We start from the raw sequence: 26,300 nt of genomic DNA, 5'->3' as shown, positions 1-26,300 counted from the left end.
CAAATGTCATGTCAATTATTCATTTTGAAATTAAACTGAGTAAGTGCCTTGAAAGAGCCTGAGAATTATAAAGAAAAGGCCGTAACAGATAATTAAGTACTCCAAGGGATACTTTTACCATTAGGAAATTAAATGCATTATGCATGAGCAGTAACTAATAATGCGAATTGTTAACTGAGTCAATATCTTGATAATTTGCCCATTTATCCCTTGTGTCAGTGAGAAAATTAGCAGAGCTTTACCATCTGATTTCAACTGTATTAGCCATTTCCGTTAAGTGACCAAGTGGGGTCAGTAGAATGGGATCAACGGCTGCAGTACACCTACATTCCTGCCAGTGGCAGTTTTGTTTGTTGCCCATCCCTTCTATCAGGATAAAGACATGATGTATAGAGTCTGACTAATCGGTAACCTGGGAACAAGTTCTGCTGGTTTTCTAAAGAACAAAAAGAACAAAAAAGAAGTACAGCCTTCCAAGCCTGTGCTGATGATCATGCCTGACTAAACTAAAAAAAAAGTTGTGCCTTATTCCTTTATTCCCTCCCTATTCACATAACCATCCAGACGCCACTTGAAGTCACTAACATGCCTGCTTCCACCACCTCTTTTGGCAGTGCATTCGAGGTTCCTGTCACTCTCTGCGAGAAAAACTTCCCTCGCACATCTTCCTTAAACTTCCCTCACTCTCACCTTGAAGCTGTGACCCCTTGTAACTGAAACTTCAACCCTAAGAAGAAGACTCTGACTATCCACACTACCTACACCTCATAATTTTGTACACCTCTATCAGGTCTCTTCACAGCTGCCACTTTTCCAATGAAAACAATCCTAGTCTTTTTAACCTTTCCCCATAGCCAATGCCCTCAACCAGGCAACATCCTGATGAAAACAGCACACAATACTCCAAATACAGCCTTAACAAGGGTTTTATACAGCTGCAACATGTTTTGTCAATGCTTGCACTCCATGTCCTGGCTGATGAAAGCCAGCATGCCATATGCCTTCTTAATTGCCTTGGTCACTTATGTTGCCACTTTTAGGGAACTGTGGACCTGCATGCCCAGATCCTTCTGAATGTTAATGTTCCTAAGGGTTCTGCCATTACCAGCATAATTCACACCTAAATGTGATCCTCCAAAATGTATTACCGCGCATTAGTCTGGATTAAACTCTATCTGCCCTTTCTGTGCCCAAGCCACCAATCTATCTATATCCTGTTGTATAGTTTCACAATTGTCGGCACTATTAGCAACTCCACCAATCTTTGTGTGATCTGCAAACCTACTAATTAGACCACCCACATTTTCCTCCAGATCATTTAAATATACCACAAACAACAGAGGACTTAAGACTGATCTCTGTGGAACACCTCTAAGTCACCAATCCCCATTCTGAAAAATACCCTTCTATTGCTACTCTCTGTCTTCTATGACCAAGCCAGTTTTATTTCCATCTAGCCAGCCCACCCCGAATCTCATCTGAGTTTTGTTTCAGTACCAATCTGCCATGTGAGACTTTATCAAATGCCTTACTAAAAGTTCATATAAACTACATCCTCAGCCCCTCCCTCAATTATCTTTGTCACCTCTTCAAAAAATTCAATCAGGTTGGTGAGACATGACCTTCCCTGTACAAAGCCTAACTAACTAGTGCATTTTCTTCCAAATATGCATATATCTTATCCCTCAGTACCTTCTCCAAGAGCTTCCCTGCCACAGAGGTGAGGCACATCAGCCTATAATTTCCTAGATTATCTATGCTTCCTTTCTTAAACAAGAGAACAATGTTGGCTAATCTCCAGTCCATTGAAACCTACCCTGTGGTCAAAGAAGATATGATGATATCTGCCAAAGCCCTAGCTATTTCTTCCCTTGCCTGTTGCAGCAACCTGGGATAAATCCCATCTAACCCTGGCGACTTGTCTACCTTAATGCATTTTAAGATGTCCAAAACAACCTCCTTCGAAATACCGACATTCTCTAGAATCCCTGCCCTCAACATCAGTCATGTCCTTCTCCTCACAGAATACAAATACAAAGTACTCATTAAGGATTTCTCCCACTTCCTCCGGCTCCACGTACAACTTTTCTTCTTTGTCCTCGAGTGGGCCTACTCTTTCCCTTGCTATGATCTTTCTTCTAATATATGCATAAAAAGCCTTTGAATTCTCCTTGGCCCCGTATGCTAAAGACATTTCGTGCACCTTTTAGCCTTCGTAATTCCACATTTAAGTTCCTTCCTACTTTCTCTGTACTCAAGAGCTTTGTCAATTTGCAACTGCCAAGACCTATCATATGCTTCCTTTTTCCTTTTGACTAAGTTTACAATTTCCTTGTCATCCATGATTCCTGAATCCAGCCATTCCTATCCTTCAGTTTTGCAAGGACATGGACGTCCTGCACTTTAATTAACTGGTCTTTAAAAGTCTCCCGTGTGCCAGATGTAAATTTGCCCTCAAATAACTGTTCCCAATCCACATTCCCCAGTTCCTGTCTAATTTGGATATAATTGACCCTTGCCAAAGTAAACACCTTCACCCGAGGGCCACTCTTGCCCATGACTGCTTAAAATCTTACGGATTTAAGACGAAATAATAGTCAAATTTCCACTCAAATTCTGTTATAGAATCATGAAACAAAGTCTGTATGTAGCAAAGATGATAAAAACTTTGCACTGCACATCTCACGACGTCTCTATTTGTCCAGATTATCAAATAGTTGAATGTCTTTCTGCTAACCCAAACAGTAAGATCTGGAACAGGCAACAAAACATAGAATAATTTCTGACTTTTATTTGGTAAAATATCGGCTTTAGGAACAAGGAACACATAAAACTTAGAGGTGGTAGATAGATCTATTGTAAATAAACACTGAGCTGGAGGGATTGAATATAAAGTAAAAAAATATAATGCAACTAATTAAACACTTACAGAAACTGCTGGATCCAGCATTGCTCTACACCATTCTACAGCCTCAACAGTGCATGGTCTCATTGTCTCTGTTCGGCCATGATAAAACCGTCTAGTTGTTGCAGTCTCATAACAGCTGCCAGGTCTGTGAGGAAATGATTTAGAAGGCTCGGTTACTTTGCTCAGTTATCACACAATTAGAAACATTTCAGGTGACAGTAGGTCAGCACATACTTCTTGATCAAAAAGGAAAATTGTAAAGTGCCAAATCTGGTATGCGGTGATATTTCACAAATGTATGTTCTTCCACTTTTCTTGACTAAATCATGGAGTTAAATTTAAAAGCATGTATAAACGTAACAGCAAATACTGCATTACCTTAAGGTTTCTGAGAAAGGGTGTATGCCTGAAATGTCAGCTTTCCTGCTCCTCTGATGCTGCTTGGCCTGCTGTGTTCATCTAGCTTTACACCTCGTTACCTGAAGGTTAAACCTTTTACAATAGCCAATCTCCTTAGTTGCAAACTAAACTAACATACACAATCTCACTTCAAGCTCAATTTATGCCAATATCATAGATTTATTCTGGCGCAGAAGGTGGCCAATGTGTCTGTATCCGTTCTCCAAATGAACATTATGATCTAGCGTTATTCTTCCACCCCTTCCCTGTGGAACTGCATATTATTTCTATTTAAACAATCCACTAATACCCAAAGGAATTCCTTGGGCAGAAGCTCCACCAAAAATATACTTTCAGGCAGTGCATTCCAGGCCCAAAACATTCATTCTGTGAAAAAAACTGTTTTCTCTCATGGACTTTTGTTTCTTTTGGATCACATTAAGTTTATGTCCACCAATTCTTGATTATTTTATGAATGGGGACAATTCCTTGCTACCTACTCAGGGCAGACCTCCTATGATTTTGAAAACATCCGAACTCCTCTTAGCCTTTTTCTTAACAAGAAAGCAATTTCAACTTCTCCAACATAAAAGAAAATTTCTGTGGATGCTCAAGATCTGAAATGAAAACAAAAAATGCTAGAGAAACTCAGCATGTCTGGAGCATCAGTGCAGAGGAAAACAGCAATGTTTCAACTTCAAAATGACTTCTTCAGAACTGAAAGGGGCTAGGAAATGACGGTTTGTACACCATTGACAGAGGGGGAGGAAAAACAAGTGGAACAGATGGTTAAGTGCCCAAAGCAAAAGACAAGCGAGTGCTAATAATAATAGTGATGAAGATGTAAGGTAAGTGAAAATGAGAAATAGGATCCACTCTGCTAACAGCAAAGACAAGACACAGCCAGAACAGGTCTTAGTAAAAATGGAGGACAGAAGGCACGCTCTGAAGTTGTGGAATTCAATATTGAATCTGAGAGACCATGAATCACCTGAGTGGAAGAGAAGGTGTTGTTCCACCAGCCTACGTTGAGCTTTGCTGGAGGCCCAGATTAGAAGCATGGGAGCAGGATAGTTTAATAAAATGGCAAGCAATTTCTCTCATTTCTACAAATTTTCATTAAGTGAAGTTTCTCATTCATGGAAACATTCTTATAAACCTCTTCTGTGCCGTCTCCAATGCATTCACATCCTTCCTAAATTGAGCAATGTACAAAATACTGAGGCCTAACTAGCACATTGTAAATAAAGCATAATTTTTACTTTATGTGCTTAAGTCACTATTAATGAAGTCTAGGATACAGTTTGCTTTATTACTGAGTTTTCCACCTAGCCTGCTGCCTATAATGACTCATAGACATATACACTCAAGTGTCTCTGCTCTTGCATACTCTTTGGATTTGAGCCCTTATGCTGTACCTCCATGCTGTCTGTACCTAAACATATTACTTCACATGCTGTGCTTTGAATTTCATTTGTCACCTATCAGACTATTTGTCAATGTCCTTTCAAATTCTATACAATAATAACATGATAATTGCAAGTTTTGTATTGTTTGCAAACTTTGCAATTGTTGCCCGTATTCCGAGATCTGTGTTATTATTACTTATCAGAAAAAAAAACTATTATTGAAGGAAATCCACTACAAATCATCTTCTGCTGAAAAATATCCACCAAGATACTCTTGATTTCCTATGACTGTCACAATTTTGTATCACATTACTTCTGACTCACTTATTTCATAAGATCTAACTTTTCTTAAAAGTCTATTATGTGACACTATCTAACCCTTTTTTGGAAGTCCATTTAACACCAAATAACAGCACTACCCTCATTAACTCACTCCACATTACCACTTAACTAAACTCCAATAAGTTAGTTAAACTCAATTTTTCCTTAAGAAATCCATGCTGGACTTCTTCATTAACCCACACCATCAATTCTATCCCAACTTCTTGTTTCAATAAAACAGATAGCAAGAAAGGAATTAGAAAGAAAAGAATGGTGCAAAGTTATTAGAAATTTCTTCAGGTTATTTTATAACTGCAATGCTTCTCTGAGACAGAGTGGAATCTTCCCAGCTCCTGGCCGACTTGGGCCGTGGTGAGAAAGTTGGGGAAATCAAGTTAGATGATCAGTGGGGGGATTCTCAACAACAAAAGCAAAATATCCAAATATGCCAATCAAGTGTTGAATGGGAAGATGAGATTCTTACTAATGAGTGACAAGGGGCCTATTTCCATGAAACAGCATAGAAAGCTCATTGTTGGATAATCTTGATCCAATAATATGCAATTCCCCCATTCTCCCATCTGTCACAGAGAAACTAATTCCCTTCAATTTCCAGCATGAAAGTCAGAGTGGTTACCTGGCAATTCCAGCTTCCGCTTGCTCCTCTGGACCTCCATCTGGAGCAACAGCACCAACATCACAGGGCACACTCCATGGGAGGTGAACATGTGCACTCCCCCATCCAGGTGCATTGATATCTGACACATACCAGGCTACCTGGATCAAATGGTACATCTCTGAAACTCTGCAAGACAGTTCTATGCTTCAGTTCTATGCACTTCATATTGCACTGGTCTAGCTGGATGGCAGAACAGGATGTACGGCCAATAACCCAACTCTTGCTCCTAATTATTATTTTCCTCTACTCTGTCAGGTAAGTTAACCAACAATGTGTACGTTGCTGGCACAGTTTGTGTTACTAATCATTACCTCTATTTGCCACTGACTGTCTGTTACAAGTTATCACAACACTAAGAAAGCAAAGATTTAGATTGGAATTACAAGAAATGATTTATTTTTTGATTTTGGATTGAATTACGAATAGCAATTCTGGATATTAACTTGACCAGAAATACACAGTCTATAAAAATTTTTCCCAGCATAACACACTTGACATAGGATATAGTTTATCCACTGTTTATTGACACTCAACGGTGACAGAGCTTGAAATCAATCAGTTTTGTATCTTTGAAAAAGGTAGCAATGAGACATTTAATGGCTACAACAAATCAACAAAATATTGGCCAGGACATTGGCAGAACTTCTGTGACTTCTGTAATGTTTTACTTGGTGGGGCATTAATTAAAGGATTGCCTTAAGTATCTCAAGTATCTGACAGCATAGCTCTCCTGCAGGACTCCACATGTGCATCAGCTTTGATTATATGCTCAAGTCTCTGGAGTAGGATAGTGAAACTGCAACCTTCTGACTCAAAAAACAAGAATGCTAGCCCTGAGTCAGAAATATATGAGCAAAATTTAAAAAGTAGAAACTAGTATGATGCATTTGAACCACTGTCAAACAGAGAGACCTAGAAGTGCAGGTACATTGTTCTTTGAAAATGGCACCACAGGTAGACTGGGTGGTGAAGGCGGCATATGGCGCGCTTGCTTTCATCAGTCACAGCATTAAGTACAAGAGTTGGGATGTAATGGTTACACTTGTACAAGACATTGGTAAGGCCACATTTGGAGTTCTGCATACAATTTTGGTCACCTGCAATAGGGTGGAAGTTATTATCTGGAAAGGGTGAAAAAAGGATATACAAGGATGTTACCAAAACTGGAAGATTTGAGTTATAAGGAGAAACTAGATAAGTTGGTGCTTTTCCCCCTGGAGTATAGGAGACTGAGGGATGACCTTATAGAGGTTTATAAAGTCATGAGGGGCACAGATAAGCTGAATAGCCAAGGTCTTTTCTCCATGGAGAGCAAAATAAGTTTGAGATGCGAGGAGATTTAGAAGGGACCTGATGGGTAACTTATTCACACAGAGGGTACTGCAAATATGGAACAAACTGCCAATGTGGTAAAGGTGAGTACAATTACAGCACTTTAAAGAAATTTGGTCAGGTACATGGATAGGGAAGGTTCGAGAGATATGGGCCAAATAGAGACAAATGGGACCAGTTCAGTTTAAGAAACCTGGCTGGCATGGATGAGTTGAGCCGAAGGGTCTGTTTCTGAGCTATATGACTCTATAACTCTTATCTAATGGTAATTATTTTTATATGACAGTTACGGTTTTTAGTCAACAACACAGCACAATGTTTTGCAATACAAGTGTGATTATGGAACAAATGTGGTATCTACTGCATACAGATTAAGATGCTTACCGTCCATGGAACTTGTAATAGGCTAACTGAAGTGCAAGCTGTACAAATATGTCTGGGTGAAGCTTTTTCTTTTTAATCAGAGATTTTCCAAATGCAGTGAAGGCAAAACTGGCAATTTGGATATCTGATGCCTGCAACATTAAGTGAGTTAATATGATCACAGTAAAATTAATGTGCAACATTATTATTCTATTGTTCATTGGTACTTTTTAAAACATAGCGAAGTAGATTTATGCTTCTATTCCAAACTAAATTACTGTAGTTCATAAATAAAACTTGTTCTTCGCTCCTAGTGCTTCAGTTCAACAAGCTAGCACAACAACTGGGTCAAATAGAACATAGAACATTACAGCACAGTACAGGCCCTCCGGCCCTCGATGTTGTGCCAACCTGTCATACCAATCTGAAGCCCATCGAACCTAAACTATTCCATATACGTCCATATGCTCGTCCAATGATGACTTAAATGTACTTAAAGTTGGCGAATCTACTACCGTTGCAGGCAAAGTGTTCCATTCTCTTACTACTCTCTGAGTAAAGAAACTACCTCTGACATCTGTCCTATATCTTTCATCCCTCAATTTAAAGCTATGCCCCCTCGTGCTTGCCGTCACCATCCTAGGAAAAAGGCTCTCCCTATCCACCCTATCTAACCCTCTGATTATTTTACGTGTCTCAATTAAGTCACCTCTCAACCTTCTTCTCTCTAACGAAAACGGCCTCAAGTCCCTCAGCCTTTCCTCGTAAGACCTTCCCTCCATACCAGGCAACATCCTAGTAAATCTCCTCTGCACCCTTTCCAAAGCTTCCACATCCTTCTTATAATGCGGTGACCAGAACTGTACACAATACTCCAAGTGCAGCCGCACCAGAGTTTTGTACAGCTGCAGCATAACCTCTTGGTTCCGGAACTCGATCCCTCTATTAATAAAAGCTAAAACACTATAAGCCTTCTTAACAGCCCTGTCAACCTGGGTGGCAACTTTCAAGGATCTGTGTACATGGACACAGAGATCTCTCTGCTCATCTACACTACCAAGGATCTTACCATTAGCCCAGTACTTTGCCTTCCGGTTACTCCTACCAAAGTGCATCACCTCACACTTGTCCGCATTAAACTCCATTTGCCACCTCTCAGCCCAGCTCTGCAGCTTATCTATGTCTCTCTGTAACCTACAGCATCCTTTGTCACTATCCACAACTCCACCGACCTTAGCGTTGTCTGCAAATTTACTAACCCATCCTTCTACGCCCTCATCCAGGTCATTTATAAAGATGACAAACAGCAGTGGACCCAACACCGACCCTTGCGGTACTCCACTAGTAACTGCTCTCCAGGATGAACATTTCCAATCAACTTCCACCCTCTGTCTTCTTTCAGCAAGCCAATTTCTGATCCAAACTGCTATATCTCCCACAATTCCCTTCCTCCGCATTTTGTACAATAGCCTACTGTGGGGAACCTTATCAAACGCCTTGCTGAAATCCATATACACCACATCAACCAGTTTACTCTCATCTACCTGTTTGGTCACCTTCTCAAAGAACTCAATAAGCTTTGTCAGGCACGACCTACCCTTCACAAAGCCGTGCTGACTATCCCTAATCAAATTATTCTTTTCTAGATTATTATAAATCCTATCTCGTATAACCTTTTCCAACACTTTACCAAAAACTGAGGTAAGGCTCACTGGTCTACAATTACCAGGGTTGTCGCTACTCCCCTTCTTGAACAGGGGAACCACATTTGCTATCCTCCAGTCATCTGGCACTATTCCTGTAGAAATATTTCATTTTAGCTTTCAATGCCTGTGGGGGTTTGCACAAGTGAAGTTTTACGAATTTGGGTAGCCAGCTTTAGCAAAAGCGTTCATTCCCTTGGGGGCCTGCAATTCTGTTCTAACAACTGAACTCAGTTCTGATTTTAAAAAAAATCACATTATACTGAAGTGGTGTGATAGAACATAGAACAGTCTAGCACAGTACAGGCTCTTTGGCCCACAATGTTGTGCCAATATATTATCCTACTAAGTACAATCTACCTTACATACCCTACATTTTACTATCCTCCATGTGCCTATCCAAGAGTTGCTTAAAAGTCTCTAAAGTATCTGACTCCACCACCACTGCCAGCAGCGCATTCCACACACACACCACTCTCTGTGTGAAGAACCTACCTCTGACATCTCCCCTATACCTTCCTCCAATTACCTTAAAATTATGTCCACTCATAGTAGTCATTTCCACCCTCGGAAAAAGTCTCTGACTATCCACTTTATCTATGCCTCATCATCTTGTACACCTCTATCAAGTCACCTCTCATCCTTCACTCCAATGAAAAATGCTATAGCTCCCTCAATCTTTCTTCACAAAGCCTGCCCTCCAGTCCAGGCAGCATCCTGGTAAATCTCCTCTGCACCCTCTCTAAAGCTTCCACATCTTTCCTGTAATGATGTGACCAGAACTGAACACAGTATTCTGTGGTCCACCCAGAGTTTTATAGAGCTGCAGCATAACCTCACAACTCTTAAACTCAATTTTCCTGCCAATGAAAGCCAACACACCATATGCCTTCTTTACAACCTATCAGCTTGGGTCGCAACTTTGAGGGATTCATGAACGTGAACCCCAAGATCCCTCGGTTCCTCCACACTGCCAAGAATCCTACCATTAACCCTATATTCTGCATTCAATTCAACCTTCCTAAATGAGTCACTTCACATTTTTCTGGGTTGAATTCCATCTGCCACTTCTTTGCCCAGCTCTGCATCCTGTCAATGTCGCGACACAACCTACAACAGCCCTCCACACTGTCCACAACTCCAACAACCTCCAAGTCATTGGCGAACTTAATAACCCACCCTTCCACTTCCTCGTCCAGCCATTTATAAAGATCACAAAGAAGAGGTCCCAGAACAGATCCCTGTGGAACACCACTGGTCACCAAGCTCCAGGTTGAGTACTTTCCATCTACTACCAGCCTCTGTCTTCTATTGGACAGCTAGTTTTGTCTGCAGACAGCCAAATTTCCCTGAATCCCATGCCTCCTTACTTTCTAAATGTGCCTACCACGTGGAACCTTATCAAATGCCTTGATAGATGCTTCCTTTTCCTGCACCAGTTAGTTATTCTCTGGCTACTTGATTATGATTCACAATTAGTATAGAAATGTTAAGGCTAAAGCCTCGTTTTACAGAGAAGATCTTTCATCTCACTTTCAGCTAGTTTAGCCCCAAATCAAGCATTTAAACAAGAAAATCACGAGTATTTTCAATGTTAACTGTTCCTTTAACTTCACGTTGGCCAGAACTAAATATTCAACTGTGAAATCAGAGTTAATATTTAGGGTCCAGTGACCTTTTCCCAGTTCTAACCCTAACCCTAAATCAAAACCTAAATGTTAACTTTGATTTCTCTCCACCAACATTGCCAGGCCGACTGAGTTTTTCCAGCAGTTCCCGTTTTTGTTTCTGATTTCCAGCCTCTACAGTTCTTTCAGTTTTTATTCAAATCTAGGATGATCAGCTAAAATACAACATACAGCATGGCTATACTCCAAAATTTCATCCAAGTAAGTTCATTTTCCTATGAAATCAGTTAAATATCTTTCAAAATAAAAGTAGCTATCCACTGGAGTTTCGGGGGCCATATTTGCTGATACCGAGAACCACACGCAACATGACCTATGGAGACACTTGTGCATGCACTAGTGAATAAAATTTATTGAAAAGTGTTTGCACATGTGTTCAGACTTCAGTTAAAGCTTTGAATATAAAGTTTTAACTATTTTCATCTTTAAAGATCTGGCGAGGTGGGGGTGGGGTGGGGGGAGAGAAATAGAGAGACGGAGATCAGCCTGGGGTTGGGGAGTGGGGGGGCGATGGGAATGTGCTGGGTATTGTGCACTGCAGGTAAGAGGAGATCAGGCTGGGGAGGGGAAGCAGATCAGGCAGATGGGAGTGAACAAGCTGTAGGTAGGGAAATCGGGATGCAGGGTTGGGCCTGGAGATAGAGCAGACAGTAGTCATAGGATGATTGGAGAGGGCCTACTCACCCTTGCCCTCAGTGTGATCTCAATTATTCCCCTCACAACCCAGTCCTTTCTTCTCTGCCTTGGTCCATTCACCTTCAACTCTCTCTCTGTCCACCAGACCCCCATCCATTCCCTCCCTTCTGCTGCTGTTTCAACCCCTTGCTGTTTACACATGTAGTGTGGAATTACACGCATGATACAACGACACACTGACTTTGAACTGTGTAACTCTGTGAGCGTGTACGCACAGAAACCTCAAAGTTCAAGTCACCAAATAGGGCCTTTGAAGATTGAAGGGGGGGATCTCAGAAATCTACAATATTGTAACAGGACTGGACACAGTAATTGCAGGAAGGATGTTCCTCATGACTGTGAGTTCAGAGTCAGAAGTCAGAGTTAAAGATGAGGGGTAGGCCATATAGGCCTGAAATGAGGAGAAATTTCTTCACCTGGAGAAAGTGGTGAGCCTGTGGAATTCTTTGCCACAGAAAGCAATTGAGGCCAAAATGTTGAATTATTTCAAGGAGGTAGAGCATAGAACAATAGAGCACAGAACAGGCCCTTCGGACCTTGATGTAAATCGATTAAAGAGTCCTTAGGGCTATAAGGATCAAAGAGTACCGAGTTGGATGATCAGCCATGATCATATTGAATGGCAGACCAGGTTCAAAGCACCATTGGCCTACCCCTGCACTTATTTTCTATCAAAATCAGCTATGTTTCATTCTCTCAGATACTCAAATGAAACTGTAAATTAAGAACACGTATATTTCTGTCTAATTTACCTGGAATATGATCAGAAATAAGAGGTACATGGTCTTGATAGTCAAAAGAATTTTATTGTCCTTTATTCTTTCATGGGCTGTGTCAAGATCAGCGTTTACTTCTTCTAAAATTTCCCCATTGTAATGTCAACAGGCAAATTATTTAGCACCTCACAACAGATTTCAAGATGCAATCAGAAGGTTGGTCAAAGAGGGATGTTTTAAGGAATGACATAAAAGGAACAGATAGATGGGGACAGGTTTAGGGTGAGAATTCCAGAGCGCAAAACCTATTTAGCTAAAAAAAAACACATAGTTGCTAAATGGAGAGACAGAATTTGGGAATACTTAAGAGACATAGCTAGAGTTGTAGAAATTATGATGGTGTCCAAGGATAGAGGCGATTATAGTGATAAGGAAGGAGAGCAAGGCCAAGATGTAATTATAATGCAGAGGTGATAAAAACTTTCTTCTGGATCCTAGCCTGGCTACTTCTTCTATGGCTCATGGCTTTCATCAACATGAAGACTTACAGTTGTATTAGATTACACTGCATAAGACCATAAGACATAGGAGTGGAAGTAAGGCCATTCGGCCCATCAAGTCCACTCTGCCATTTAAGTCATGGCTGATGGGCATTTCAACACCACTTCCCTGCACTCTCCCCGTAGAGAGATCAAGAATTTGTCGATCTCTGCCTTGAAGGCATCCAACGTCCCGGCCTCCACTGCACTCTGCGGCAATGAATTCCACAAGCCCACCACTCTCTGGCTGAAGAAATGTCGTCTCATTTCAGTTTCAAATTTACCCCCTCTAATTTTAAGGCTGTGCCCACGGGTCCTAGTCTCCCCGCCTAACGGAAACAACTTCCTAGCGTCCACCCCTTCTAAACCATACATTATCTTGTAAGTTTCTATTAGATCTCCCCTCAACCTTCTAAACTCTAATGAGTACAATCCCAGGATCCTTAGCCGTTCATCATACGTTAATTATTAGCCTCTACATTTTATTGGAAAGTAGTTATGTTATCATTGGGATTTAGGTGTAAAGCCTCATTTACAGCACTAATTCTTACCTGCTTGTAATACTGTTGCTTAGCTTGATCTATGTCATTCAGAACCTTCTGATCCAATACAAAAACCAGCTCCTCTGGCCATGCGAGGTCACGAACTGCTGTTGATCCCTTGAGAGAAAAGTTGGATAAGTACACATTGCAGCTTTAAATTAGAAGGTATGTAGTCAAACCTTTACTGCCTATCTACAAAGTAAAGTTGTTCTTTCTTGCTAGTTTATAAGCAAAAATAAACTGTTCAAGACCTTTAACAGAACAAAAGCATCATTATGCTATCCGCTAATGAAGATTTGATTCCACTTTAGATTAACAAAAATTAGCCTGCACCATGATTTTTTTAAAAATTCTTGTACAGAATGTGGAAGGGAGGGTCAGCACTTTTTACTGAGAACTGATTGGCTCCCTAGGTCATTTCTGAGGGCATTTGAGAGTCAACTACTTTGTTTTGGATCTAGAATCAGATACAGGACAGACCAGGTAGGAATGGCAGATTTCCTTCCATGAAGGGCATTTTGACAATCCATGTCACTGACTGTAATAACTTCCAAGTTTGCAGATATAAGGAAAGGCTGGGACTTTTTTTCCCTGGAGTGTAGAAGGCTGAGCAGTGCCTTATAGAGGTTTATAAAATCACGAGGGCCGTAGATAAGGTGAATAATCAAGGTCTTTTCCCTAGAGTAGTGGAGTCCAAAACTAGAGGGCAGTTTGTTGTGACACTAAGGGATATGGGACAAGCACAGGAATGAAGTGTTGAGGTAGAGGATCAGCCACAATCTGGAATAGTGGAACAGGCTCTAGAGGTTGAATTGCCCATTCCTGCTCTGATATTCCTTAAATGTAACCCACTTAAGGTACTGTCAAGACAAACTGGACTTAAACATGATTGGCATCCAAATGACAGAACAGTGCAGTGTCAGACCCATGCTGCAGTATGTAACATCTCTTAACACTGGTTTCCTAAATGAACGAAACATAAAAAACACTTTACAGCAGAAGGTTTATCATTGGAGGGAGTGGTGGGGGGTTGGGGGGGAAGAGAGAGAGAGACACAGAGACAGAGATACAGAGCTGACATTTCAAGATGATGACATGCAGTCAGAATGGATGAAAAGTCATCACCCAGATGTTAACCATCTCTCTCCCTCACGTAGGAATAAACTTCTACAGATGCTGGAATCTGTACTGAAAACACAAACAATGCTGTTGATCACAGCAGGTCAGGCAGCATCCATGGAGAAAAAGCAAGCTTTCATTTCAAGTTTCAGAGCTGAAGTGAAGTGAAGTCAAGTGGAGGGGGTGGCACTTATGCCATAGTTGGGGAGAGGGGAGGTGGTGGTTGGAGTACTGGGCGGATAGAATATTGATAGTTCACTGGAACAGCAACATCTCATCTTCAGACGAGGCATTTTACAACCTTCCAGGCTTAATATTGAGTACAATACCCAAATTGTGAACCCCTTCCTTCCCTTTCTTTCAGCTTTACTTGTTACATTCTCTGTCACCAAGTCCTCTATCCCCTCCCTGCACCCCAGTGGGATTGTCTGTTCTTTCCAGTCTGGCAGTTAGACACACCATCGTTCTGCAATTCTCACATTCCAGTCACTTAACCTTTCTCCTTCCAATCAACATTCCTCCTTCCCTAGAACTCCAAACCCCCAACTCATTCAATGTCCTCCCCACAACTGCATAAATGCTGTCCCCTACAAACCTCACGTCAGCTCTGACGAAGAGTCATCTAGACTCAAAATGTTAACTTGCTTCCTCTCTACGGATTCTGCCTGACTCACTGCGATCTCAAGCATTTTTTGTGTTTTCAGTTTCTCCCTCCACAATTGTGGTTTATCCCATTGAATAACCCCAGCATTTTTAGGTTTTATTTCAAATTTCAAGCAGCTGTAGTAGTTTTCTTTTGATGAAAGATACTCATTGTTTTCTTTACATACCTTCCACTTGCCTTCCACTGACTTGATAGTCTGATCGATGTAATAGCACATGGAAACCATTACCATCGCATCATAAGGAGAATGCTGTGACAAAACAGAACCAAGTAATCCAGTTTAGCCCAACTTTTTAGGTTACATGACATCACTAAAGTGTTTTTGTCTTAAATACTGCTGGAAAGAAAGGCATGCTGCTGAATTTTCTTACCTTGTTAACATCAGAAGAATGCCAACTTTCAAACAAACAATCACAACAATGTGTGCCACAGGGGTAAACGGTGCTGTCTGGTTGGTAAGGCATTCTTGACTGGTTAAGGCATAGCCGTGGAGAAAGTAATAGGGAACTATGGGCTTTTCGGGTAATTCAAGAGAGGCGCAGGCTTTAACACAGTCCTTTTGTTTGCAGATTTGGGATTGTTCAGCATGTACTGCCCAATTGCAGAATTACATCTAACGGACACTTTGCAAGCTAATTGAGTGTACTCTGCCTTTTATGAACAGTCAGAGGAACTGGGTGTTTCATTCAATCAGCCAAAAAGATGCTATTCCTACCAGACAATTGAGCATTGTTGAGCATGAATTCTAGTGTTAGTGTGATAAATAAAATCTACATTCTAACAAATGGCTTTTACAAAAATCTGGAAGTTTTAATGGTTGCTACCCAATCCCAGCTGCCATCTGGAATTGGAATTCCTGTTTCCAGATCATAGTCTTAACCTCTGAATTACCAGCTGAGCAACAAAACCAGCTAGTGTGAGGGAGATTTCACCCAAATAAGTATATGCAGAAATTTTGTTTAAAGTAGGAACTTGGTGCATCAGGGGAGGAATGTTTTAAATTAGACTTACAGCAATCAGTAAAGTGTACTGAGTTAAGAGATTCAGTAAAGGCAGTGAGGGAGTTTTTTTTTCTACAAATGTTTCAGTATCCATGTTTGATTTCCATTTTTGCTGAATAAAAATAGCTGGTAAATCAGAATTCGATATTGTTACAATTTTTTAAAAAATGAACCTGTCATTAATGGTGGGCCAGTTGTTGGAGGGAATCCTGATGAGCAAGAATGTATATGCATTTGGAAAGGCAAGGACTAATCTGGGATAGTCAACATGGCTTTGTGCGTAGGAAACTGTGTCTCATGAGCTTAATTGAATTTTTGAAGGACCGAAGAGAATTGATAAGGGCAGAGCTGTGGATTTGATCTTCATGGACTTCAGAAAGGCATTTGACAAGGTTCCTCATGGTAAACTAGTTAGCAAGGCTAGATCACACGGAATAGAGGAACTGGCAGGAAGGTAGGAGATAGAGGGTGGTGGTGGAGGATTGCTATTCAGACCAGAGGCCTGTGACCAAAGGTATGAAACAAGGATCAGTGCTGGGTCCACTGCCTTTTCATCATCTATATAAATGATTTGGATGTGAACATGGAGGTAAGTTTGCAGATGATACCAGAATTGGAGGTGTAGTGCACGGCGAAGGAGGTTACCTCAGAGTAAATGGTATCTTGATCAGATGGGCCAAGGATCAGCAGATGGAGTTTAATTTAGATAAATGCAAGGTGCTGTATTTTGGAAAGGCAAATCAGGTCAGGACTTATACACTTAATGGTAAGGTCCTGGGGAGTGTTGCTGAACAAGGAGACCCTGGACTGCAGGTTCATAGGTCCTTGAAAGTGGAGTCACAGGTAGATAAAATAGTGAAGAAGACATTTCGTACACATGCCTTTCTTGGTCAGTGAACTGAGTATGGGACATGGGAAGTCATGTTGTGGCTGTACAGGACATCAGTCTGGCCACTATTTGAATTCTGTGTGCAATTCTGGTCTCCCTGCTACAAGAAGGATGTTGTGAAACTTCAAAAGGTTCAGAAAAGATTTCTGAGTTCTGAGGAAGGGTCACCGGACCCAAAATGTTAACTCTGTTTTATCCTTCGCAGATACTGCCTGACCTGCTGAGCTTTTCCAGCAAATTTGTTTTGTTGCTGATTTACAACATCCACAGTTCTTTCGGTTTTTATTCAGAGAAGATTTACAAGGATGTTGCCAGGGCTGGAGGGTTTGAGTTACACGGAAAGGCTGAATAGACAGGCTATTTTCTCTGGAACGTCAGAGGCTGAGGAGCGATCTTATGGAGGTTTATTTAATCATGAGGCGCACGGATAGGGTAAATAGGTGTACTGTGCACAGATAAATAAAGTGTGACTTGGCAATCTGAAGATACAAGGATACAGCCCAAAGATAGGTACTGTAAAGATGACCAAACAAGGGTGTACATCGATATGGATAGGTTAATCGTGTGAGAAAATCTGGGAGATGGCCATGAATGTGGAAAAATGTTGAGTTATTTCATTTGGTGAGAAGCTTAAAAAGCAGAATATTACTTAAATGGAGAACGACTGCAGAATTCCAAGGTGCAGAAAGATCTAGCAGTTGTAGCATGTGAATCACAGAAAATTAGTATGCAGATACAGCATAATCACAAAGGCTAGTGGGATGTGAGCTTTTATCACAAGAGGAATTGAACATCAAAGAAAGAATGCTATGCTTCAGTTACGCAGGACACTGGCAAGATCACATTTTAAATATACAGTGTACAGTTTTGGTCCCCTTATTTAAGGAAGAATTTAAACGTGCTGGAATCATTTCAGGAAATGCTTACTAGGTTGACGCTTGGCTTGTGCTGGTCATCTTATTAAGAAAGAGATTTGACAGGTTGGACTTGTTTTCACTGGAGTTCAGAACAGCGATGGGTGATCTGACTGTTTAGAAGATCCTGAATGGTCTTGACAAGGAGGACATGGAAAGAATGTTTACTCTTGTGGTCAGTCCAAAACTAGGGGACACTTGCAAAAATAAGAGGTCACCCATTCAGGGCAGAGATCAGGAGCATTTTTCTTCTTCCCCCAGAGGATTGGTTAACTTTGGAATTCTGTCTCAGACGGTGGAGGTGGAATCATTGAATATTTTTAAGGTAGTAACAGATACCAATCCTTGTTAGGTGGAAGAATCAAAAGTTATCAGAGATAGATATAAATGGCGAATGTGAAACACAAACGGACTATCCATGATCTTATTGAATGGTGGAGGAGGTTTGAATGACCAAATGGCCAAAATTTGTTCTTAAGCTGTACACTCACACCATTATATACACTGGAATCAAAGATTTGTGGGCAAAATGATAATCGTTATCTTTAAAGAAGAGATCATTTAAGCACGAGATAACAACGTGTACAGCTGGATGAACACAGCAGGCCATGCAGCATCTTAGGAGCAGAAAAGCTGACGTTTCGGGCCTAGACCTTTTCTGATGAAGCATCAGCTTTTCTGCTCCTAAGATGCTGCTTGGCCTGCTGTGTTCATTCAGCTCTACACTTTGTTATCTCAGGTTCTCCAGCATCAGTATCCTCCTATAGAACATAGAACATAGAACAGTACAGCACAGAACAGGCCCTTCAGCCCACAATGTTGTGCCGACCATTGATCCTCATGGATGCACCCTCAAATTTCTGTGACCATATGCATGTCCAGCAGTCTCTTAAATGACCCCAATGACCTTGCTTCCACAACTGCTGCTGGCAACGCATTCCATGCTCTCACAACTCTCTGCGTAAAGAACCTGCCTCTGACATCCCCTCTATACTTTCCACCAACCAGCTTAAAACTATGACCCCTCGTGCTAGCCATTTCTGCCCTGGGAAATAGTCTCTGGCTATCGACTCTATCTATGCCTCTCATTATCTTGTATACCTCAATTAGGTCCCCTCTCCTCCTCCTTTTCTCCAATGAAAAGAGACCGAGCTCAGTCAACCTCTCTTCATAAGATAAGCCCTCCAGTCCAGGCAGCATCCTGGTAAACCTCCTCTGAACCCTCTCCAAAGCATCCACATCTTTCCTATAATAGGGCGCCCAGAACTGGACGCAGTATTCCAAGTGCGGTCTAACCAAAGTTTTATAGAGCTGCAACAAGATCTCACGACTCTTAAACTCAATCCCCCTGTTAATGAAAGCCAAAACACCATATGCTTTCTTAACAACCCTGTCCACTTGGGTGGCCATTTTAAGGGATCTATGTATCTGCACACCAAGATCCCTCTGTTCCTCCACGCTGCCAAGAATCCTATCCTTAATCCTGTACTCAGCTTTCAAATTCGACCTTCCAAAATGCATCACCTCGCATTTATCCAGGTTGAACTCCATCTGCCACCTCTCAGCCCATCTCTGCATCCTGTCAATGTCCCGCTGCAGCCTACAACAGCCCTCTACACTGTCAACGACACCTCCGACCTTTGTGTCGTCTGCAAACTTGCTGACCCATCCTTCAATTCCCTCGTCCAAGTCATTAATAAAAATTACAAACAGTAGAGGCCCAAGGACAGAGCCCTGTGGAACCCCACTCACCACTGACTTCCAGGCAGAATATTTTCCTTCTACTACCACTCGCTGTCTTCTGTTGGCCAGCCAATTCTGTATCCAAGCAGCTAAGTTCCCCTGTATCCCATTCCTCCTGACCTTCTGAATGAGCCTTCCATGGGGAACCTTATCAAATGCCTTACTGAAGTCCATATACACCACATCCACAGCTTGACCCTCATCAACCTTACTAGTCACATCCTCAAAAAACTCGATAAGGTTTGTAAGGCATGACCTACCCCTCACAAAGCCGTGTTGACTGTATTTGATCAAGCCATGCTCTTCCAGATGGTCATAAATCTTATCCCTCAGAATCCTTTCTAACACCTTGCAGACGACAGACGTGAGACTTACCGGTCTATAATTGCCGGGGATTTCCCTATTTCCTTTCTTGAAGAGAGGAATTACATTTGCCTCTCTCCAGTCCTCAGGTACGACTCCAGTGGAGAGCGAGGATGCAAAGATCTTCGCAAGTGGCGAAGCAATTGCATTTCTCGCTTCCCAAAGCAGCCGAGGACAAATCTGATCCGGGCCTGGCGACTTGTCAATCTTAATGTTTGACAAAATTTTCAGTACATCAGCTTCCTCTATCTCTATCCATTCCAGCATGCACACCTGCTCTTCAAAGGTTTCATTCACTACACAGGTCGTTTCTTTCGTAAAGACAGAAGCAAAAAACTCATTTAGGGCTTCCCCTACCTCCTCAGGCTCCACACACAAGTTCCCTATGCTATCCCTGATCGGCCCTACTCTTTCTTTGACCATTCTCTTATTCCTCACGTAAGTGTAAAATGCCTTTGTGTTTTCCCGGATTCCTTCTGCCAAGCCTTTCTCGTGCCCCCTCCTGGCTCTCCTCAGACCATTTTTGAGCTCCTTCCTTGCCTGCATGTAATCCTCTCTAGCTGAACTTGACCCTAGCTTCCTCCACCTTATGTAAGCTACCTTCTTCCTTTTCACTAGAAGCTCCACCGCTCTCGTCATCCAAGGTTCCTTTATCTTACCCCGTCTTGCCTGTCTCAGAGGGACATATTTACTCATCACTCCCAACAACTGTTCCTTAAACCATCTCCACATGTCTATAGTTCCCTTACCATGGAACAACTGCTCCCAGTCCATGCTTCCTAACTCGTGTCTAATCGCATCATAGTTTCCTCTTCCCCAATTAAATATCCTCCCATTCTGCCTAATCCTCTCCTTCTCCATAGCTATGTAGAATGAGAGTGTGTTATGGTCACTATCACCAAAATGCTCTCCCACCACAAGATCTGATACCTGCCCCGGCTCGTTTCCGAGCACCAAGTCTAGAATGGCCTCTCCCCTCGTCGGCCTGTCAACGTACTGCGTTAGGAAACCCTCCTGAACACACCTTACAAAAACAGCTCCATTCAAATCTTCTGCTCGAAGGAGGTTCCAATCAATATTAGGAAAGTTAAAGTCACCCATTACAACAACCCTACTGCGTCCACACTTTTCCAAAATCTGTCGACCTATGCTTTCTACAATCTCCCTGCTGCTATTGGGGGGCCTGTAGTAAACCCCTAACGAGGTGACTACTCCCTTGCTGTTCCTAATTTCCACCCATACTGACTCAGTAGGCAGATCTTCCTCGACAATGGAAGCTTCTGTAGCTGTGATACCCTCTCTGATTAGTAGTGCTACACCCCCTCCTCTTTTTCCCCCCTCCCTATTCTTTTTAAATGTTCTAAACCCTGGAATATCCAGCAACCATTCCAGCCCATGAGAAACCCATGTCTCTGTTATGGCCACAACATCACAGCACCAGGTACTGATCCATGCTCTAAGTTCATCACTTTTATTCCTGATACTCCTTGCATTAAAGCAAACACACTTTAACCGATCCCTTGGTTCCTTCCCAGGAAAATCCTTCCCACTAGCTGGTCTACCTCTTGCTACTGCCTCACCTGCATCAACGCTCACCTCTGGTATACAGCTCAGGTTCCCACCCCCCTGCCATACTAGTTTAAACCCTCTCGAACTACTCGAGCAAACCTTCCACCCAGGACATCTCTGATATAATTTAGGCACAGTCAAGATATATTTCAAAGTGGAAATGATGGCAAACGTATTCAGAGCTACTTAAAAGGACAAAAAGGAAATATTAATTTATTGTAAATGTCAAATGGGTAAGACAACCAAAAATCAGACTGATAAAGGAGGCTCTGGGAGGAATTAAAAGAAGTAGTAAGAGAAACAGAGAATGACAGAAAGGATTGGCTGCTGACAACAAAGGAAAACGAAAGGCCTTCAATAGGCACAGAAATCATAAGCGAACAGTTAGAGGTGGATTGGGTCTAATGAGGACCAAACAAAACAGATTTATGCAATAAAAACAGGGGGCATGCCTGAGGTATTCAGTTAATATTTTGCATTTGTCTTTTCTAGGGAAGATGCTGTGCAGTTTATTATGAAAGAGATGGGAATTCAGGTATTGATAAGCAGGAGGTCTTGGATAGGCTGCCCATACTTAGCAGCTGATAAGACACCAGTACCGAATGGAATTCATTTGAGGATATTAGGGAAGACAGAGAAGAAATTGTAGACTCACTGGCGACAATTTTTTAAGCCTCCTTACATTTGGTGGTAGCAAAGGACTGGAGATTTACGAATGTTATGTTCTTGTTCAAAAAAGTATGTAAAGATAAGCCTCACAATTGCAGGCCAATCAATCAGTTTTAACTTCAGTGGTTAGGAAGGTTCCAGAAACAATGACTTGAAAGCAAATTAATAGTCACTGGGACATATGTAGGTTAATTAGCAAATCTATGCCAGGTTCATTCTTAATGACAAATTGTGTGTAACCAACTTGCTGGAGTTTTTAATAAGGTAACCATGAGATTGGGTAAGATTGATGCTGTTACCATGAGATGCCGAAAAGGCATTCGGCAAAGTGCCGCACAACAGATTTGCAAACAAAGGTACAGAAGGGACAACAGAATATAGAACATTACAGCGCAGTACAGGCCCTTTGGCTCTCGATGTTGTGCCGACCTGTGAAGCCAATCTGAAGTCCATCTAACCTACACTATTCCATTATTATCCACATATTTATCCAATGGCCATTTAAATGCCCTTAAAGTTGGCGAGTCTACTACTGTTGCAGGCAGGGCATTCCACGCCCTTACTACTCTCTGAGTAAAGAACCTACCTCTGACATCTGTCCTATGTCTATCACCCCTCAATTTAAAGCTATGTCCCCTCGTGCTAGCCATCTCCATCTAAGGAAAAAGGCTCTCACTGTCCACTTGATCTAATCCTCTGATCATCTTGTATGTCTCTATTTAAGTCACCTCTTAACCTTCTTCTCTCTAATGAAAACCAGTCTCAAGGCCCTCAGCCTTTCCTCGTAAGACCTTTCCTCCATACCAGGCAACATCCTGGTGAATCTACTCTGCACCCTTTCCAATGCTTCCACATCCTTCATATAATGCAGTGACCAGAACTGTACGCAACACTCCAAGTACAGCCGTACCAGAGTTTTGTACAGCTGCAACATGACCCCATGGCTCCGAAACTCAGTCCCTCTACCAATAAAACCTAACATCCGTACACCTCCTTAACAACCCTATCAACCTGGGTGGCAACTTTCAGGGATCTATGCACATGGACACCGACATCTCTCTGTTCATCCATAGTACCGAGAATCTTACCACTAGCCCAGTACTCATGTTCCTGTTACTCCTTCCAAGGTGAATCACGTCACACTTTTCTGCATTAAACTCCATTTGCCAGCTCTCAGCTCATCTCTGCAGCTTATCTATATCCCTCTGTAACCTGCAACATCCTTCCGCACTATCCACAACTCCACCAACTTCAGTGTCATCTGCAAATTTACTAACCCATCCTTCTACGCCCTCATCCAGGCCATTTATAAAAATGACAAACAGCACTGGTCCCAAAACAGATCCTTGTGGTACACCACTAGTAACTGAACTCCAGAATGAACATTTCCCATCAACCACCACCCTCTGTCTTCTTACAGCTAGCCGATTTCTGATCCAAACTGCTAAATCACCCTCAATCCCGTGCCTCCGTATTTTCTGCAATAGCCTACCGTGGGGAACCTTGTCAAACACTTTACTGAAATCCATATATATAACATCAACCATTTTACCCTCAGTCACCTGTTTGGTCACGTTCTCAAAGAACTCAGTAAGGTTTGTGAGGCACCATCTACCCTTCACAAAACCAGTTGACTATCCCTAATCAAATTATTCCTTTCTAGGTGATTATGAATCCTATCTCTTAAAATCCTCTCCGACACTTTACCCACAACCGAAGTTGGTCTATAATTAGCCGAATTGTCTGTACTCCCCATCTTGAACAAGGCGACAACACTTGCCATCCTCCAGTCTTCTGGCACTATTCTTGTAGACAATGACGACATAATGATCAAAGCTAAAGGCTCTGTAATCTCCTCCCTAGCTTCCCAGAGAATCCTAGGACAAATCCCATTCGGCCCAGGGGACTTACCTATTTTCACACTTTACAGAATTGGTAACACCTCCTCCTTATGAACCTCAATCCCGTCTAGTCTAATAGCCTGTATCTCAGTATTCCCCTCAACAATATCGTCTTTCTCCTGTGTGAATACTGATGAAAAATATTCATTTAGTGCCTTCCTATCTCTTCGGACTCCACGCACAACTTCCCACTGGTGTTCTTGACTGGTCCCAATCTTACTCTAGTCATTCTTTAATCCTGATATACCTTTAGAAAGTTTCAGGGTTTTCCTTGATTCTACCTGCCAAAGATTTCTCATGTCCCCTCATGGCTCTTCTTAGCTCTCTCTTTAGGTCCTTCCTGGCTAACTTGTAACTCTCAAGCGCCCTGAGTCTTCACGCCTCATCTTTACATAAGCCTCCTTCTTCCTCTTGACAAGAGATTCAACTTCTTTAGTAAACCACAGTTCCCTCGCTCGACCACTTCTTCCCTCCCTGACAGGTACATACTTATCAAGGACATGCAGTAGCTGTTCCTTGAACAATTGTGCCCAGCCCCTGCAGTTTCCTTCCCCATCCCATGCACCCTAAATCTTGCCTAATCGCCTCATAATTGCCTTTCTCCCAGTTATAACTCTTGCCCTGTGGTATATACCTATCCCTTTCCATCACTAAAGTAAATGTAATCGAACTGTCGTCACTATCACCGAAGTGCAAACCTACCTCCAAATCTAACACCTGGCCTGGTTCATCACCCAGTACCAAATCCAATGTGGCCTCGTCTCTTGTTGGCCGATCTACATACTGAGTCAGGAAACCCTCCTGCACACATTGGATAAAAACTGACCCAATAGCAACATCGATACAAAATAATTTGAGCATCAGGAAATATAGTAGAAGTTAATGTTTGCTTTATGGACTATGAGAAGGTTTAATGTAGAATTCCTAGATTCACTATTGGAACCTTTGCTCTTTCTGTGCATGACAATGACTTAATCAATCATTGCTCAAGATGACTGTTTATGGAAGGCAAACAATGAGAGATTGGTCTTATTAAAAATAGAAAACAGTCTAAAAGGTAACATAATTAAGACTGCACAAAATGGAAAGTGGAGGAAAACACAATACTTTCTTGTCAAGTTTTGGAGGAAATGGTAACTTGACTATAAATGAGCAGCACAGTCCATAAATTAATGGATTTCATATTTCATACCTCCTTGCTTAGGCATTATATTCCAATGATGATTAATTCACAGTGCATCCATTGAACTGTCTGATGCAATATTTTTACTGTAATACTTACCTATCATTGCAACGACTTTTACATTTTTTTTTAAGTAATGTTCTCACGGAATCCAAAATTGGCTTGCAAATAAAAGGCAAAGGATGAAGGTGGAAGATTGTTTGTCTGATGGAAACATGTGACCTGCAGTGTACCACAGGGACTGGTGCTTGTTATGTACAACAATGACTTTGATGTGAAGCAACAGATATAATTAGTAAGTTTGCAGATGACATGGAAATTGGTGGTGTTGTTGATAATGAAGGAGAATGATCTCAGGCTTAAATCTGATGTTGATCAGCTGAGAGACTGTGCAGAGAAACAGCAGATGAAGTTTAATCCTGATAAGTGGGAGGTGAAGCATTTTGGAATGTCTAATAAGGAAAGGCTATACACAATGAATTGTAGGTTCCTAGAGAGTACAGAGGAACAAAGGGACTTTGGTGTACAAGTCCATAGATCCCTGAATATGTCAGTATAGGTGGACAGGATGGTGAAGGCGGCATGCGGGATGCTGGCCATCATTAGGTGGGGTATAGAACACAGGAACCAGGAAGTCTTATTACAATTTGATAAAACATCAGTCAGGATATACTGTGTAGCGTTCTGGTCATTACACTATCAGAAGAACATGTTTGCAAAGGAACGGTTACACAGGAGATTTACTAGGATGCTCGCTGGGATGAAAAGTCTCAGTTGCAAGGACAATCTGAATAGGTTGGATTTGTTTAATCTGCAGCAGAGGAGACCGAGGGGTATCTGATTGAGGTATGAAAAAAACTATGACAGGCATAGATCGAGTAGATTGTGAGAATCTTTTCCCCACTGCAGACATGTCTAAAACCAAAAGGGCATAAGTTTAAGGTGAGGAGTAAGAGATTTATAGGAGATCCAAGAAAAAAAACTTTTCTC

At 41.7% G+C, this 26,300-nt stretch overlaps 1 protein-coding gene across 3 annotated transcripts in view; it reads right to left on the bottom strand.

Annotated features, from left to right (window-relative positions):
• Positions 1-26,300, bottom strand: part of crot (carnitine O-octanoyltransferase) — a 72,421-nt gene that overhangs the window by 11,589 nt on the left and 34,532 nt on the right. For all 3 annotated transcript variants that reach the window (XM_048522745.2, XM_048522737.2, XM_048522764.1), the window contains 4 exons: positions 15,245-15,328; positions 13,305-13,412; positions 7,433-7,563; positions 2,930-3,053 (listed from right to left, as the gene is read on the bottom strand). In XM_048522745.2, the coding sequence (XP_048378702.1) occupies positions 2,930-3,053; positions 7,433-7,563; positions 13,305-13,412; positions 15,245-15,328 (447 nt within the window). The remainder of the gene's footprint in view (positions 1-2,929; positions 3,054-7,432; positions 7,564-13,304; positions 13,413-15,244; positions 15,329-26,300) is intronic.

This window comes from Stegostoma tigrinum, chromosome 2 (assembly GCF_030684315.1).
Source record: "Stegostoma tigrinum isolate sSteTig4 chromosome 2, sSteTig4.hap1, whole genome shotgun sequence".
Taxonomy (NCBI): Eukaryota; Metazoa; Chordata; class Chondrichthyes; order Orectolobiformes; family Stegostomatidae; genus Stegostoma; species Stegostoma tigrinum.
Note: the sequence above shows the minus strand (reverse complement) of the source record. Positions and strands in the feature narration are given on the sequence as shown.